Genomic DNA, 18,557 nt, shown 5'->3' with positions numbered 1-18,557 from the left:
AACTCCGTTTCCCATGAATCAACACGAGCTTTACGTTGTTGTGCGTCAACTCCCCAGTCCCCCCACCATCACTGTTCCACAGAGGAAGAAAGGGGGAGACGGGCAACCTATACAAAACGCTGTAAGTGTAGTTTTATTTATATCGAATATTAAATATATACATATAGCTTAAGCCTGTGCCTTCTTGGCTCTTTATAACGATCACTTCCCCCTGCCCCGGCTTTAGTTCACACAAATATGAGCGGCAGCGGGCGGCCCAGGACCAGCTCATTTGCTGAGCCTCCAGGAGCTCCCGGAGCCGCTGCAGCCGGTGCCGGATCAGCAGTAGCCGGTGGAAGCTCAGCAGGAAAAACTGGGGCTTCACAGGCCAGTGGAAGCAGCTCGACGAGCTTCGGAAATTTGAAACTATCCAGTAAGTATTATGTAGTAATTCTAGCATAGGTCCAGTGTATACGTTATTATCAAATCTTGGGTTGTAATCATTTAACTAATGTTTCAGCTTTTTTTAAATGTCGAGGTAGCGTTAACGATCATTGGTCTGCTATCGCGGAGCTAACCTTTAGCCAGTAGCTGTTAGCTAGTTTGCTAACTTTAGCTAGCTAGCCAGCTAACGTTAGCTATGTTTTTCAATAAGGAACCTCTGCGATCAAGGGCTTTTATTGCATAGCTAACGTTAGCTGCTGGTGCCAAGCTTGGAGCGAACACATTGTCATTTTGGGTGGAAATATTTCCAAATTTTACGGTAACATTAGCTGCACATTAATAGTGGATTATAAGTGTAAGGTTGGTGTTAGCCGGCCCTCTCATAAATTCGTCGTTGGTGTCAGAAGTGGAAGCTAGCTAGCCTGCTAGCGATAGGAAAGGAGTGAGCTGAACATGAACTGGTCTAGGCGTCGTCCTCAGTCCAGCCTGATCTTGCCTCGATAGCTGTAACTGGACTACGCTAACGTTAGTACAGGTTGCCTGGAATGCCTGTTAGCTAATCTGAAGTCTTTAGACATGGAATCGATTTTGAGTGGAAATAACTTGAATAATTAAGTTACAACCAGCTTTCTTGTTTGCTCATTAACTAGCTTACGTTAACGTTACCGTCAGCTGACGTTACCTTATTTAGCTAACTACCCAGATGTCATATATGCATGCATAGATAAGTATAGACAGTTGGTCAAGTAAAGAACTCCATCTATATCAGCTATACATTTATATAAATGACTTACTCCCAGGTAAAGTGAGGATATGCTAGCTCAATGGAAGCATGCATCTGGAGACATCTTTATGTGGTTTGTTCCTTATACATTGCTCTAGTCAACAATACAAGCACCCAGGTAGCCGGGTTCTGAACTAAAATACATTTCTGTAAGCCTCACAGGAAGCCATTATCCCTTCAGGTAGATTACACCACCGACCTATGATATCTGTGCTGAGGTTGATGGTTGGTTTAATGTAAAGTATTCACTCCTTGAAACAGCAGTTTGCCAACAGGCCTTCCAGCTGGTTGTGTTGGTGTGATGACAAGAACTTGCAGAATGCCCAGGGGTAGTGCAGCTATGCAGAGGTGGCAGCTGGCTGAAGATCTGTAGGGATGGACAGAGGTGTTCACAAGGTCAGACTTGGAGAGACCATAGCTGATAATACCTGTGTTAAATATAGTTTGTCACCAACATGTAAGCCTGACTGAAGTGCGCCAGCGTTTTAAAAGTGGCAAAGAAAACCAGGAATTATTTGGGCCTATGGGACAATGATTGGAATAAGTGAAATGATTGACAAAGAACATGGTTAGAAGTCTAAGTTTGGCTCCGCCTGCTGTGCCTTCAGTGTTTGCTGAATTTAGTACATGTAGCCAATCAGCAGATCTTCATTAGCTTGCTTGGCTCAGATTCTCTCACTTATTGTTTTTGAATGCAAGTTGACTTGTTTTTTTCTTGCTCTCAGTCTTCCTACAAGGGTGTGCCTCGCTGTGAAAGCATTGTTCCTACCTCAGAGGTGTCTACTCTGGACCTTGCAGAAACCCAAACAAAAGGGCTAGCACCAGTGTTCGAGGCTGCTAGAAGTAGCACTTGACTTGTATACGAGTGAGGTGTAAAGCAGAGATCAAGAGTTGTAAATGTGAGACAGCACAGTGTTGTACAAAACAGGCCAGTTTAGTTAATTGCATCTTGGATTACTTGGCCACACTGTGGAGTGAGTTGACAAGTTGTTTTCCAGCTTTTAATGTATAGCCCCAGGTGAAATTGTTGTCAGGTGTGTCATGACTTGGCCAAACAGATTTATTAATTTAAATGTTGGTTTATATTAGTCTAGGATAGCTTATATTTGTTTTAGTTAGCCTAAAGTTGGTTTATATTTTGTGATCAATTCATTGCCAGATACATGGCCTGCTGTGCACTTTCTTTTAATTATTGTAGACATTGGGGGAGGGAGCCTGAAAAACATGTATTATGGATTAAGAGGCCCAGCACCAATAGCTTAGGGGTGATTCATTCTCCGAGCCACACTTCGAATAAATCCATCTCCAGACAATATCGGGCAATAATTACTAGAGGCCACTAACTTGGTGTTAGGAAATGCAGAGTATCATGCGATTGCTGATCATTTTATCAAGTAATGGGTGTACTGACGTTTTATATTTAGAAATAAGCCTAGCCACCTAGCTAATTGATCAAAGGTCTGGGTGTGATGAAAGTCACTCCCCCCTTACTCTTTTGTCTTACTCATCAGGCTTGCATTAACTTCCACAGAAACCAAAGCTATTCACTGACAGCTGGCCAGAGTGCTCATCTTTGCATTCATTATTCAAGGGACTATCATGCCACGGCTGCTCCATATTTAATGTTCTCCCCTCTGACTCAACTTGTTTAAAAAGAGTGTGAAAGTGATGCTAACAGGCAGCGTACAGAACAGTGTATTGTTGAGCTACAGTATAGGAACTTGCGAGAACCTCACAGTGACTGACCTCAGAAAGCTGAATATTTTAGTTTGAGGGCAGAGACGTGATCTAGATCAATCATATAGGCATGCTACCGATGGCTGTTTACGGCTAAGTTTGAAAAAGTTTTGGCCGGCATATTACCGAAACATACAAGTATATGGTTGTCGTTAGTCATTAAGAACCACCTGGAGATAGTAGTGTTCCCAATTTATTAAAGCACACAGTGTTATAATTCAAGCAGCTGTATTCATACAGAGAAGAAGCACTTAGCGAAGCAACAGTTCTACCTTCATTATTTGTCAGGCTGTAGGAAAGACCTTAATGCCTCGTCATCTGCCTCCATTTCGAGATGCATAGTCTGTGGTATTGAAAGATGTAAGTCTGCAGCTGAATTAGGAGGCACAGAGACCTACTAGAGATCAGGAGGGGTCTTGTTGAGACAGGCGAAGTGAGCAAGCCTAGGAAATGGTAGCACTCTGGGTGTGCTACTGTCCGTGCAATTTTATCACAGGCTCTGACAAGCCGGTTGGCAACAGGCCTCTTCTCTACTGTTCTTCCCTCCCAATGTCATTGCTTCTGGTGCTGATTTGTCAGATCATTCTTGATCCTACACGTGCACACTCGCAACACACCGAGCTACTATTTGACCATAACTAGAACTGTCACTTACTGTTAGATCTTGAGCGTCTCACTTTGCATGCTTTCCACAAGGTCGAACATTAGCCAGACAGTGACGCTGTTCCAGTACTTTAAAACGCACACCTTGCAATTCTTCCCTTCCTGTGAAGTCGTCTCTAATCTGACTATAGCGCTAGAGCTCTTACCTATCCACTTACATACAGTATATGTGATAAGTGTGTACCTCAACTCATCCACCGGGTGGGTGTGTGTGTGGTTTTGTGTGAGAAATTATCGTATTGGGGATACTGAGGTGAGTGAGATTGCAAAGGTGCAGAGCTGGAACCGGGATGGAGCCTGTAAGCTAGTTTTCCCCGGGGGAGGAGGGGAAAGTGTTGTGGGAAGTATCAGGAGCTCATTACCAGCCAGTGGAGTGTGTCTGGGGAGCCACCGCTGAGGTCACGACCGTTTAGAGGAGGAGGGAGTGCTTGTTGATGTTTAGTGTCTCCCTCCGCGGGGACATTTGTGGAAAGACTGAGCTGCAGGGGGTTATGTCACTGTGTCTCTCATGTGAAGGTGAAGGTGGGAGAGTGGAAGGGAGAGAAAAGTATGTCTGCCATTGTGAGTGCTCAATATTGGCTTATGTGAAGGGTTTTATTCCGTAGCATTAATTGTTCAATTTGGAAAAATGCTGCCAGGTGAAATTCCTCCGTCAATATTTAAGTTTGATGCAGATGATGAACTGACTTTTTCAAATGGCGGATGTCTCATTTTGGAATAAAAGCCCCAGTGAGTTTTTCTGATAATGTAAAATATCAGCTGGCATTCGTGGCGGTTTCAGGATCTCTATAACCAAGTGTATTGCTACCCTCATCCACCAGGAGACAGTGGCAAAGTGACGACGGTGGTAGCCACGCCTGGCCAGGGCCCCGATCGCCCACAGGAAGTGTCCTACACGGACATCAAGGTGATAGGCAATGGCTCCTTTGGAGTGGTCTACCAGGCCCGCCTCATCGACAGCCAGGAGATGGTGGCGATCAAGAAGGTTCTGCAGGACAAGAGGTTTAAGGTACGCTTGGACATGCTTGGTTGGTTAGATTATTACAGCAATACAAAATACAAAATGCTGTCCATTGTGTATTATAAAGAAATGGTACAGGTGGTTTTGGATTGAAGCAAATGGATTTTCTTTCTTTTTTTTTAGAAGACACTCCTGTTTCACACTCTAGATTGGAATTTAATGTTCGTTTTACAGAACATAATTTTACAGAATAAGACATTTTTGTCATTTTACAGAATGAAAAAAGACCACATGCCAGTTTGCTATTACAGACATGTTCTTCCATAAAGACATCCATCACCCCCTGCCCTTGTCTCCTTTTTCCCTTCTCTCTGCCTCACTCTCCTCATTGTAGAACCGAGAACTACAGATCATGAGGAAATTGGACCACTGCAACATTGTGAGGCTACGTTACTTCTTCTACTCCAGCGGAGAGAAGGTGTGTATGCAGTGAAAAAAAAAAACTATGGAGAACTATGCCTCCACGCCCAGTCAATTAACAGCACATGCATCAAGGATGATTCATAGACTTGTTTCACACAGGTAGAACTAGGTCTATAGTCTAGTATTCATTCATACTCTGTACCAAACCTACAGTTTGTTTTGTTGCTTATGCTCATAGAATTCACTAGCAGTAGCACTAGAATTCACTTTCTCTCAAGTCCCCCTTGATTGACTTTCTTTCTCACTCTCTGTGTTTTGTTCTCTTCCTGTTGTTCCTCCTGTCCAGAAAGATGAAGTCTACCTGAACCTGGTGCTGGACTTTGTCCCCGAGACGGTGTACAGGGTGGCTCGGCACTTCAACAAGGCCAAGACCACCATCCCCATCATCTATGTTAAGGTGGGTAGACCCACACACACGACTGGGTTTGCTTTCTAGTGTTTTCCCCACAGTGCCACAGAGCTTCAGGCATCAAGAGGCAAATTCAACTCAGTCATTCAGGGGTGAGGTACTTTACTCCTCCAGTGTATCCCCTAGAATTTTTTTAGGCCTTCCAAAGTTACCGGTCTCATCGCAAATAGGCATTGCCGTGGGGTTGGCCCGAGGAGTTAGACCCATGGAATGCTACGCATGCTACGCATCCCGTAGGGTCTGACCATGGAAGTATTATATTATCTCTACATCTGACATCTAATTACAAAATGTGTCTCCCAGTGAATGTATTTCCTTTCTGGATATAACTGCAACAAAAATGTGTCTTCTAGTTAAGTGGCCTTCATCAATACATCCATTCTTTGTAAATACAAAATGGATGTCCACCTCACCTTGCCCATTATTTGGGTAAATAACCCAATGCAAATGCTTTTGCCATATCCAGTGGGTAGCAAAGCAAAAACATTCTCACCCCTTGACAAGCAACTAAAACCTGGTTTTGTTGTTCCTTGATGGGGAAAGTGTAAACCTATATCATACAGGTTTATAGCCTTTCTTGTAAGGAAAAACCGTACTGGTCAGTGTTTACATCTCTTCATCACGTACCTGCAACACCTGCCCGAAATCACCCCTGTTACTAAGGCTACGAGCTGCGAGTAGGCGCAGTGTACAGGGGCTTTTTATTTTGAAGTTCAGCTTCCATGTGTGACATATGTTTACACTGGGGAAATATCTTAGCTAGTAGGCAGAAAATCTGCTACTTTATTGTTTTCACATCATCATGAATACATTGCGGGGAGAGAGACAAGACCCACACAAACCACCCTGGTAAGTAAAAGTAACTCTATAAGTAGTCGTTTTTGCCTGGAGACATATTTTGTAATTAGCCTGTGTGAAGATGTCAGACCCTATGGGAGGCGTAGCTGTTTTCTTCATCAGCTGCTTGTGAAGGAGCGGCTGATGCTGGCCGATTTGCGCTTGTGGATGGCTCTGAACTTTCAGATGAGCTGGCAGCGTCTGCCGTGACAGGCATACATTTATTGTAGAAAATAATTGAATAAAATAAAAAGTATTTGTATTTTTTTGTTTTGTTTTTTTACATTTATTGCGTTCACATGCTATTTTGTCGAAAGCAAACCAGACAAACGATAAACAAACAAACATAAGCTGTTATGGAGGCTGCAGCTTTGCAAGTTGGAAAAATATTCAGTGTTGGCAGAGGTTTGCACAGTACTGATTTGATGTAGCCTATTGTAAATACACACATATGAAAAGATCAGACTTTTTAGTCACAATTCACAACTCTGACATGGAAATGGCTGATATTTGCACTTGTACAATGTGTTGAAAGCGTATTTAGCTAGCATGCTGTAGCTTGCAAAGCCACCAATGCGCTGTGGGGCTGTACAGAATCTGCACTTGTTACACTCATGCTATGTTCACTGGTTTGCGCGATAACAGTCTTTATCTCTCTCCAGTTATCAAATAGAAAAACACGATGGGTTTAAATTACCTTTCATCCTACTCACTCGTATTAAGTTTCATCAACTCAAATCTCTCTGCGAGTTATTAAAGAAAGATCAATGGAAACTGAAAGAAAATTTTGTTCAGTCATTGCCTGTGGATGTAATAAAGGGCCAAGTATTTTCCTGTGCTTTTTTTTTTTTTTTACAGACAGCTCACTGGTTAAGGATTATGAAAGCAGAAAGGGAAAGATGGTCCCATGGGAATTACTCTGTTTGCAATACACTTGGTTGCCTGTCTAAAAGGGTGCTCGTTTGTGTGTGTGTGTGTGTGTGTGTGTGCGTGTGTGTGTGTGTGTTTTTACTATGCCTGTAGCAGCAGAGAGGACATTATAGCTGTCTCATGGCCCATTTCCCCACCTCAGCCTGCTGCTCCCCTGTGGTGCAGAGATGCATACTGATCTCTCTCGCACACACACACGCACACGGACACACACACACACACACCGGCTGTGCCCTCAGCCAACACCTCTCTCCCCACCCTCCTCCCCTCTGTCATCCCTTGCTTCGTCCTCTCATCTCTCACATGCTTCCTTCCTCCAGCGACACAGTTCCATTGCAGCATGTCTGGGGTCTTCTTTCCTTCCCTCCTGTCCCGTGGGTCCTAAGCCCTTGTCACGTCTGTCATTCTCGCTCTTTCTTCCCGTCTCCTCTCTCTCTCTCTCTGCCCCCTTTTCACCATCATCTCTCATCCCTCCATCATCTTGTCTGTAATCATTTTGTAATCTGTGGCCCGCCTGCTGTCTCTGTTGGGTTGTGTGGGTGATAATGATGATGATAATGGTGATGGCGATGATGATTTGTCATTAAAAGATGCTTCCCGTCTGCGTTCTACAGATGCATCAAATAGGTGCCAACGTGACTTTTTAATTTTGGGGGTGATTTTCAACTTTTATTTGGATGCATATCTCCTATTTGTTTCTTGGAGATCAGGACAGATCACTTTCTCCCCATGATTCTTGCATTTTTTGTTTGTCTCGTTTGTTTGATTTTTGTGTGTTGTCATGATCACATCACCGTTGCTAGGATGAGTAGAAAAGGAGGGGACATCAACATCACAGGAGTCAAACATTGGGGGGGAGTGGGTGGGGACTTCCAGAGAGAATTTTTCACGCTTATGTTGTCAGTGTTTTGTTTTAAAAACAGGCCACTGCAGACCGCATCACACACCACCCAGCTTCTTCTTCCAACACCCATCTACATAATGCACCCAAAAATTCAGTTAATAAGCACATGGAAAACTGATTGGCACGTGAAGACATCCATGCAGACTCTCTAGGCTTTGGAAAATAAATTATCTTGCCATTTGATAATCCTGGGTAACAGAATCCAGACAAAGTAACCACTCTCCTTGGGGTCCAGTCAAGACTGCGATGAAATTTATGCTTCTGGTTACACACTATAATCTTCAAATTTAATACAATACGTTGTGCTTTATAGCTAGCACATTTCCAGTGAGTCATGAATCCGCTGACTGGACATGAGAATAGGGAAAAAAACGAGAATAGGGAACTCCTCCCCAACTGCTCATTTGCTTTTCTTCCCAGGTACTTTAGTATTTGTATGATCCTATGTAAATTGTTAACACTGACGGGCATTACGCCTTCCCTCTCTGTCCCCCCTCAGGTGTACATGTACCAGCTGTTCCGCAGTCTGGCTTATATCCATTCCCAGGGCGTGTGTCACAGAGACATCAAGCCCCAGAACCTGCTGGTGGACCCAGAGACGGCCATCCTCAAACTCTGTGACTTTGGCAGGTCAGTACCAGACAGTGCCTCTGGATACGTCTGTCTGCCTCTATCCTTCTTTCCATCCTGGTGACTGTGTCTGTCTCAGAGTGTATGTTTAGGTGCCTGTCTGTTTGTGTACCCGTCTCCTCTGTCTTGACTTTCCCTGTGTAAATCTGTCATATGTCTTACCTCCCTGTCTTGGTCGCTTGCATGCTGTGGTTTTGAAAACAAATGCACTGAGAAATGAGAGGTTTATGTTGACTGGCACTCTCTTCCTCAACTGTCTCTTCTGCCTCGTCTCCTTTCTACCCACTCCTAGTGCAAAGCAGCTAGTTCGCGGGGAGCCCAACGTGTCCTATATCTGCTCACGGTACTACCGTGCCCCTGAGCTCATCTTCGGTGCCACCGACTACACGTCCAACATTGACATCTGGTCGGCTGGCTGCGTGCTGGCTGAACTGCTGCTGGGCCAGCCCATCTTCCCCGGGGACAGTGGCGTGGACCAGCTAGTAGAGATTATCAAGGTAAGAAAGAGAGGGGTGCGCTAGGAAAGGTGGATGATGGCACAAAATACTAGAGGACGTTTTGGGAGCTTAGACTTGGTATGATAGTCGTGGAATGGAAACGGTGTGGCTGTCAGAACGAATTTCAATATTCAAATTTCAGTCGATTGTCAAAAAATCATAATGAATTTGAATCCCAACCTGCCCTGTTAAATGCAGCAAAAACAGCAGTTTTGTTTTTTTAACTGAACATATTTGGATTCCTGTCAGCAAAAGGCAAGATTCAGCAGAACGCCAACTCAAATCTTTCAAGAAGTTGAATGATGGAAAAACTGCATGCTGTGAATCAACTCCGTATAGAATCTCTATCTGTTTAGAATGCATTGTCTGTTCATTGCACTCCCCTTTCACGTGTTAATATTAAGTAAATTATCACCAGTATTTGAATTTAAGTCAAATTTGACTCATTTCTGTCAATTCATAATCAACTTTAATTTTTAGGGACAATTTACAGCCCCACTGCACAGTTATTACCAGTATGTAAGGTGTAAATGTTCAGTTTGGTTATATACAGTACTTGCATCCAGATTTTGGAGTGAGCAAATAGAGAGCAGCATAGCCAGAAGGACAATGGATCCTGTAAGGAGCTGTAAATTTGATATGAAACGGATATCCATGTGAGGACCTGCAGTAACAAATCCCTCCTCTTTTTTGTGGACAAGCAGACACGTCTATACTTGTAACAAATATTGATTATACATGCAATAACCTGCCATCCTTACGTTGTAGGTTCTGGGGACTCCAACAAGAGAGCAGATCCGAGAGATGAACCCCAACTACACAGAGTTCAAATTCCCACAGATCAAAGCACACCCTTGGACAAAGGTACAGTCTCTTTAGTGTTGAACATCAATGCTAAATACCAATCATCCACGCATAAGTTCAAAGTATTAGTATTGCTAAGAAAGTGAAACAAATGGCAAACATTCTGAAACATACTGCATAATAAGTCTACAGTATTTGCCTGTGTTCTCTTTTAAAAAGTAATCTGCACTTGGTATCGTCTCAAAACATTCCACTCAGAGCATCTTTGGACCTTTTGATTTTTGCAAGAATAACTCTTGCAATTACACAAACCCAAATTCCTGGTGGGACTGATATTCTCTCTCCAGCACTAGTACAAAGCCCTGAAGTTCTTTGATTTCCATGCATTCTCTCTCCTCCCTCCCCCTCCCCCTCCCCCATCAGGTGTTTAAGCCCCGCACCCCACCGGAGGCCATCTCACTCTGCTCTCGTCTGTTGGAATACACGCCGGTGACCAGGCTGTCTCCCCTGGAGGCCTGCGCCCACGCCTTCTTTGATGAGCTGCGCCAGCCCAACACCCGCCTGCCCAGCGGACGAGACCTGCCGCTCCTCTTCAACTTCAGCCCCGTCGGTCAGTTGATCTGTTTGTGCCTCCATCTTTCTTTTTTTCCTCAATTTCTCACATTTAAATGTTTGTGATGTCTTTGTGCTGATCGTATTTTGTGTGGAATTAAATCTTTGTCTGTCTTTTCTGCTCTCTCAGAGCTGTCTATCCAGCCCCAGTTGAACTCCACACTCATTCCTCCTCACGCTCGCGCACAGACGTCGCCTGCCTCACATGGTATGTATGGCAATTAACAATGATGCCCTATTTGATGTTTTAGCTATCGTGCCCAGACGGTATCACGTTTTCTATGTTGTCAGTTTTATCAAGCTGTTAGACCCCAAGTGAATCCAAAAAGAGTTCTTTCCTGCAGTGAGACAATCTGTATGCGTGGGTGACATGTCTGCTCCCTCTCTCCCCCTGCAGAGGGCAGTGTCTCAGACAGTACCGCCCAGCCCAGCTCAGCACCTGGATCCATCAACAACAGCACCTGAGCATCCATCCCTCTGTTGTCCTTTCTCTTGTCTTCCCCCTTTCCTTTTCTCTTCTCTGCTCTTCTCCCTCTCAATCCCCCCCTCCTGGCTCCAAACTCCTTTTTAAAAAGAAAAAATATATATATATATACACGCCCACACCAACACTCAACATTGCTTATTTCCCCTGGATGTTAACTGTTTCCAATATAAAGCAAATTCTGTGGCTTTTGGCTTCAGGAGAGTGGAGGTGTTTGTAAGGACACTCAAAGTAGCCATTCTTGGGCTTAATATAAGCTGCAGTTGTGAGCCCAGGTTGGCCCTCGTCTAGCCTGTTACAAGAGAAACTAGCATGGATTAGGCTGGGGTGTTTAGGAGACAAGGAGGTGGGCTGTACATGTTTTGTGGATCTAACAATAGGATTTTCTGTATTATAATCTATGACAGTCGACTTTTATCCCTTTTATGTTCTATTTATTTGCATTGGCTTATTTTATGTGTGGCAGTGGTGCCGTTGAATGGGGTCCGGATGGGCCACGGAGTTGAGAGAGAGGGCCGCCTTTCAGGCCTGACTGATATTGACAATCATCCTTTAGTAGAGTTAAAAATGGAACGGTTGTGTCGTTAGCAAGTACAACCCACTTTGTAGAGAGACTTCGAAGGAAGCCAATGGCTTTTCTGTCACTCCCTACTCTAAACTCTGCTCAAGTGTTGTCAGTTCACCCAGCCAAACGGTGAACGGAAGAAAAGAATAGGATTTTTTTTATTTGCTTTTATCACAATTTGATACCAAACGGAAGCAACACATTGATTTGGCTCATTTTGTCCATGTCATTTTAGATAAGAGGTGATTTTAAATGTTCCATCCAAACGAGGGAGCCGCAGTCTGTTGTAGAATGCAACCTGTCTTGGTTTCTTTTCCGATATGAGAGCCTTAACTGTCTTTTATTTGAACGAGAGGGAGCTTTATAAGAGTAGAATGCACACGTTCGGTTTCTTCAGTATACGCTATACGTCTTCATTGGTTTAGCTGGAAACCGAGTGTTTCATGTTATTCTGAAGTGAGTATTGCACATCTCCAAAGGGTGTAGAGGGGGAAGCAAAGGGGCTAGCTGTGGATATTGTCCAACTGATAACACAACCTTACAGAGAGAGAGACGGTGGTGTGGGGCTCTAGTTGCATCTGTTGAAGTGAAGCCTCAGTGTATCAAATGTCATACATACAGTTGCCCAGGACATACTGTCGGGTGAGTAGTCAGCTCATTCATTATATGTCACCTTTATAGTGTTCACAGTTTCATATCGGCATGATTATGTTGAAGGATGACTTGTCGGATGCAGCCACTGAGACGACTTTGGCTACAGAGACTACTGGCTACTTTCACTCGTCACCTGGCTCTTCGTCATTTCCATTGAAGCCAATATACACAGTACTTGTTTGCAGGGCAAGGTGCGCATGTGTTGACTTTGAATGAATTTTCTTCGTTCGTGAGTGTGATTGATCGGAAACCCATTCCCCCTCCCCCCGCCGCCGCCGCCGCCACCGCCCCAAACAGCCTACTCATGGCGCTCATATCAGGTTCTTCTCGTCCTGTAATGGTGGTAGGTACTGATCTTGAATGACTGCGCAGCCTCACGGTCCACCATTGGCATGGACTCGTTTTCTTCCTTCCACCACACAGATGTGCATGTTCACCCTGAGTTGACCACACTAGATTACTTCCACTGATGTCAACAATGGTCTGACCAGAAATAATGCTCAAACCCCCAGAACCCAACCACTTTTGGAGCCTCCCCTTCCATTCCCCTTTCTCCTCATCCCTCTGCCTTCTCTCTCCCTCTTTCCCTCTCTTTTTCTCACTGCTAAACTGTAAATATCAAGTACCTTTTATTTTATTTTGTTATTTTTGTTATTATTGTTATTATATTGTTGTTCTTGTAATTTCATTTTTTTTTTTCTCTAGTAGACAGAAGCCGGCGCAGCAGCGACCGGGCTGTTTATCCTCAGTCTCAGTCTGTAAATACGATTTCATTTCAGTCCCTGGTTCAGGAGGGGAAAAACAGAACAAAATGTTTCATTTTTATTCTCTCTCCCTCCATTTCTCTCTTCTTGCCTTTCCCTTTTCCCCCATAAATGTTGTCATGATTCTTTTATTTATTGTACTGTGTTTTTTGGGGTTGGGGGGGGTCGTTGTTCTCCACCGGGGTGGTAAGAATAAGGGGTTTGTGCTTCTCCTTTTTTTTTGTTTTGTTTTTTTTTTGTTTCAAGTCCAACAATGTCACATGCAAATGATTTAACATCCAAGATACTGTACTTTGATCCAGACATTGGAGTGCGCTTTCCAATCAGTGGTCTTGTATGTATGCAGGTACACATGCTAGCCAATAGGTGGAACTACAGTTTTCCATTGAACTTCAATGTGAAGGGAATGTTACATGCCTCCGGGTCTATAGGGTTGAGGTGTTGGGAGTGAACACAGATCAGCCTATGTGTGTGTGGCCTGGCGATATTGCTGTGTCTGGGTGGGTGTGGAGGAAAAGGGGGAAAATGTATCTGTCCAATGATGTGTACCATCTCCTGTGTCCGACTGTCTCCTGTTTTGCTTCCTGTGTGTAGTATGAGTGTAGCGGGGCTGACCTCTGTTACGTCAGTGTGTATGCTTTACAGATACTGGGTGAGTGAGTTTCTTGAGCGCATCTGTAGGGAATGTATGTGTTTGTATGCGTGCTGGCAGACCATGGACATAAATTCTCTGTACTCCTGACTTTTTCCTAAAATGAAGAGCTGACTTAAATGTGTTCTTTTAATGCTCCCCCCCCCCCCCCCCCCCTTTTCTGTCACGCGTTGGTTTTAATTTGTTGTGATCCTGCTCTTTTATCACCCTTGTCCGAGGGTAAAAACGTCATTGTTGGGAACAGAACGGTTGTATAAAGGAGATGATGGAGAGAGAGGGATGGAGGGAGAGAGACTGTTTTTGTTTGTTGGTATAAATAATTAAACTCATTAATAAAGTGATGAAACTGTTCCTGTCTCATGTCTGTGATTGAATTATTCTTGAATAATTGAGCCACATTTGCATTATCACAGTCGCATTAAAACAGCATTTTTTTTTTAGTGATTACTGGCAATGATTTATGTAGACTGAGTAAAAGAATAATAATAGTAAGTAAAACGTACAAATGTGGACCATCCAAGCTAGTTCTGCCCTTTCTGTGCTACAGATATAATAGTCTTCAGTCTATGAAACGTGCTAATTAACAGGAGATGCCTGTAGTAAGCCAGCTGAAGGCAGAGTGGGGGCCAGGAAGCCATAAGGCACTATGTGATATAGTGTTATTGTTGCTGATTCATAGGAGCGATCCATCAGGAGGATGCATCACTAACTGATGCATCTCTCATGCTTCTCATCCTGCTGGCAACTGAGGATGCAATCTGTGTGTTCAGTCACACAAGCCTTAATCAGGCAGAGCCTCCGGATGAGAGTAAGGATAAAGGTGAGTTTGTGTTGTACCAAGGTGAGGTGTCGAGCCATTAACTATTCATGATCTTTCTGGGGTTATTGTTTTCTTTTGTTTTACCTTTAGTTGAGAGGAATTATTTTTCTTGCTCTTAGCACTTTCTTGACCCTTGCATATCATTAAGTCACTTTGCTTCTTTGGATGATGTGAAAACATCCCCTTATTCTACTATTTCTGTATAACAGGAATGCCTTGAGTGGAAATGTAAGCAGCAATGGATTCAGCACAACTTTTATCCACTTTGGTGTGGAATTTTGAATGTAAGGTGTAGAACAATATAAAGATCTCTGTGCACAGTTAAGGTCAGGTGCATTACCAGTAGCCATTGAAACAGGCAGGTTTAGTAATACTCCTGAAGACGAAAGAACATGTCTACTTTGTGATTTGGGAGAAATTGAGAATGAGATTAATTTTATGTTCTGCTGTCCAGCATATTATTGATCTAAGAAATGTTTTGTATAGCAAAATGACTTCTGTCTTTATGAATTTCTTTTGGCTTGATAATTATGAAAAACTTGGACTATGTTTTAGAAATGGTAGTTTCCATATTGCATCCCTTCATTTGTGAAGCATGGGGAAAAAGGATTAATCTTTTTCTTTTTTATGATGGTGTACAACCCATGTAGCTAATTGGTTGTGTCATATAAGTCCATGTGGGCTGGGCACCTTGTGTGTATGACACTTTAATAAACTAATCAATCAATCAAATAAACATGCTAATTAGGTATGAGCCATAGGATTTGTTTTAGCTTTGTATATGGAAGGATTAATGAAATGCAGCTCTTGTCATGTTCTACCGCTGAGTCAGGTGGATCAATGAACTCTGGAAGGGGCCAGCTGGAGGATGACGAAATTAGAATGGTTGTTATGGGAACCATGCAAATGCAAATGTCAGTGAAAATATTTTTGACCTTGTCTGATGAAATGTTGTGCTTCCACAGTTTGATTATATTAGACGGGTGAACGCAATGGAGGGTTGGGCTGGTTCATAGGCATTAACATGCTGGCATTCATACTGTGTTGCATGAGGACTTGAGTGATATTTTCATTTAGCCGTTCTCTTTCTTCTAGACTCGTCCAAACACGAGTCTTTTGTTTGAAGTTATAATCTGAGCATCTCAATTCAATTCAGGTCTCATTCTGCTTCATGACTACAAGAACCTTCGATACACATCTCAAACATGCCTGAATATCTTCATTCTCAATGCTGACAGCTTAATAAGGACCAGGGAGGTCTCTCTCCCACACAACTGTCTCACAGCGACTCAAATTCTTCCATCACACAGGATTCTGCTGTTCACTGCTGTAAAGAAGGGCAGGATTTAATGAAGTCTCAGGGTGTCCATGAACTTTTCTTCTTTTTCGTTTTTTCTCTATGTTCAGTAGAAAATATTTATGGGCTCCTGCAGAACCTCTGCTGCCCAGTGCTTTACTAAAATGTCTTTGTTACCTTTAAGCTTGCTCCTCAGGTTCAGCTCAGCTAAATTAATACTAAAGTCCTTGTATGACCCGGCCCAGTTCTTGGCATTTATTTATAAAAAATGAACTTAAGTCTTTTTCAGGCATTTAGCTTGAATTTATATTATGTGGTCATTTCAAAGAGTATGATTCACTTTACTAATTATTAATACACTTGCAGAGGATAAAAATGAACTTTTTGTAGGACAATGTAATTCTGTTGGCAGGAGAAATCTTTTTGATGGTTACTTGGTGAATAATGTTGATTGTTATTGATAAAATGTCAGTTTCAATAAGTAGTGAAGGGTTGCACCCTTTCCTATGTTTTCCACGAGTGAAGCTAAGTATGAATGTCAATGTGTCGTTAATCATTCCTGTTGGGAGTTACAAGAGGTGATGGCTTCAAGGTTTAATTGATGAAATGCCCTATTATTGATGAAAAGGGCTGTTAGGACTGTAGAAAGGAGATTGGATAAGAGGGAATCTCAGTGATATTGAGTGTATCTCAGTATCAATGTTTCTATCAATATTGTGTATGTCTACCATTATCAATATTATTATTATATATATCACGCCAGTATCCTCTGATTTTGCAATAAGAGGAAAATGTATGCGTAAGATCCTATTACCACTGCAGCACAGCAGCAGAAACTGGGAGAGAGAGAGAGAGAGAGAGAGAGAGAGAGAGAGATCAAGAATGGCACCAGGGACTGAAAAGAGATGTAGAGAGAACAACCAGACAGGAGAGGAAGTAGATGAGAGAGAAGAGGAAGAGGGTGGATGTGTGAGGTTGATGAGCAATCAATGCAGCATGACATGACAGCCTTCTTCTCCTGGGCCCTGCAAGCTCTGAACCACATCCTTCAGTGAAAAACATGCCTGCCATGTCCTCATCATACTGATATGATGTGTCAAGGTTGAATAATGTTATTCTGCGGTGTGCCGAGCAGCTTGCACAGTTTCTGTGGAGATTGAGTGGCCCGGGCCCCTCTGGCTGAACGCCCGGCCGGCTCTTTAATACCATTTGGAGTCAGGTTAAACGGTCTGGAGGAGCTGCTCATCTTCCCAATCAGCCAATAGGGCATACAGGGGCACTGTGTAATTCTGGGAAAGGAGTAGAGTGGGCTAGTCTATACTTCCGCTGACCTCTGTATGGTATACTTGACGCGGCAGAATCCAGACACATCAACTGACTCCGAGGAGAGTAAATTCAATAACTGTTTTATAGATATGTGTATAATCAAGTGCTGTTGAGGTCATCCTTGAGCCTATGTCCTGAGAAATCTGACAGTTATTGCTATAATTTCATGAAAAAGACTTAAAATGTCAGCCCTCAAATTCTCCCTTACATGTTAATACCTGGTGTCATCAAACATTTGAAATTATTTGGGTTTGACATTCCCAAAGGCCACAGTAAGCTGAAATAGACCATGCAGCTTAGGCTCCTGTGGCTTGTCTGATAAGCATGTAAATAAGCTCATGTAAAAAAAAAGATCAGATGTAATTTATCTTTCCAATACCAAACACATTTACAGTAGAGTCAGTGATGTGAAACTGGTTCTTTTTCTGCAGATCCAAAAATATAGTTCAAATCAGATGATGTGTGAAGGAGGGGAATAAACTGTCAGCTGTCGATTCTGACAATTCATTCGATCTGACAATTCATTCGCACACATGTAAACCAGAAATTGATGTAGCCAGCTTCCTGATATTGGGGGAGCATAAATAATGGGACAAACTACTTGAAGTAAACTAACTTTGTAATATATGATTGATGGTCACGTTAACACCACATCCTTTATATCTTCCAAGCACATATCATAGCCTCTTGCATTACAATGCAGTATAATGTCACTTTAGCTGAAGAATGGACTATATCAGTATTTTGGTGTGAATAAATAGATGACCATGTCCAGGACCTGAGCTATACCAGTACAGTAGTATACTGGGCAAAATCTATACCCTTCTATGATCATGCATTATGTTTTACAGGATCACTTTGTTTCGTCCTGACCAATTTTCCTATGAAAACCAATAGGAGTGGTTTGAAGGAGCGACTGCAGAGGGTATCGTTTTTGACTGGCACACTATATACACAGCAATAAGTGACTAGTTTGATGGAAGTGATGTTTGGCTGGTTAACTGGTTTATAGCCAGTATGTCAACCATAAAGGCATCTGTTCTGCACTGAAGTTTGTCTGGATAGGTTTAAAACAAGGTTTTCAGCCATCAAGTTAAAAAAAATGCTTGCCATCCAATTGCTGTAATGGTCAGTATTTGACAGGAATACTTACTTTTTGGGATGTTTTTTGACCATTTGGAATGGAATTTGAACAATTTTGAATAGTTGAAAATTGCTCAAAAAGTAGGCTGACCAAACTGACTGATTTTATTGGCTAAACCTGGAGCAACATGTATCACATACTGTAATTAAGCATAAAACCAACATCCCCCACCTCCAT

At 42.8% G+C, this 18,557-nt stretch overlaps 1 protein-coding gene across 1 annotated transcript; it reads left to right on the top strand.

Moving 5' to 3' along the window:
* The first annotated feature begins 49 nt into the window (after window positions 1-49).
* gsk3ab (glycogen synthase kinase 3 alpha b) lies at window positions 50-14,143 on the top strand. Its single transcript, XM_071908622.2, has 11 exons — window positions 50-121; window positions 227-412; window positions 4,429-4,616; window positions 4,963-5,046; window positions 5,338-5,448; window positions 8,631-8,761; window positions 9,054-9,258; window positions 10,027-10,122; window positions 10,486-10,672; window positions 10,805-10,882; window positions 11,072-14,143. Exons 2-11 carry the CDS (start codon window positions 238-240, stop codon window positions 11,137-11,139), a joined length of 1,323 nt encoding a protein of 440 aa, XP_071764723.1. The 5' UTR covers window positions 50-121; window positions 227-237; the 3' UTR covers window positions 11,140-14,143.
* The last annotated feature ends 4,414 nt before the right edge of the window (window positions 14,144-18,557 follow it).

This window comes from Centroberyx gerrardi, chromosome 12 (genome assembly GCF_048128805.1).
Source record: "Centroberyx gerrardi isolate f3 chromosome 12, fCenGer3.hap1.cur.20231027, whole genome shotgun sequence".
NCBI classification, from domain to species: Eukaryota; Metazoa; Chordata; class Actinopteri; order Beryciformes; family Berycidae; genus Centroberyx; species Centroberyx gerrardi.
This window is presented reverse-complemented; position numbering and strand designations above follow the sequence as displayed.

What these genes read in the sequence shown, in the direction of transcription:
- gsk3ab (XM_071908622.2), top strand. Translation starts at nt 238, where the DNA reads ATGAGCGGCAGCGGGCGGCCCAGGACCAGCTCATTTGCTGAGCCTCCA. An exon ending in CGGAAATTTGAAACTATCCA is followed by an intron (nt 413 to 4,428) that starts GTAAGTATTATG and finishes CTCATCCACCAG; the next exon opens with GAGACAGTGGCAAAGTGACG. An exon ending in CTTCAACTTCAGCCCCGTCG is followed by an intron (nt 10,673 to 10,804) that starts GTCAGTTGATCT and finishes CTGCTCTCTCAG; the next exon opens with AGCTGTCTATCCAGCCCCAG.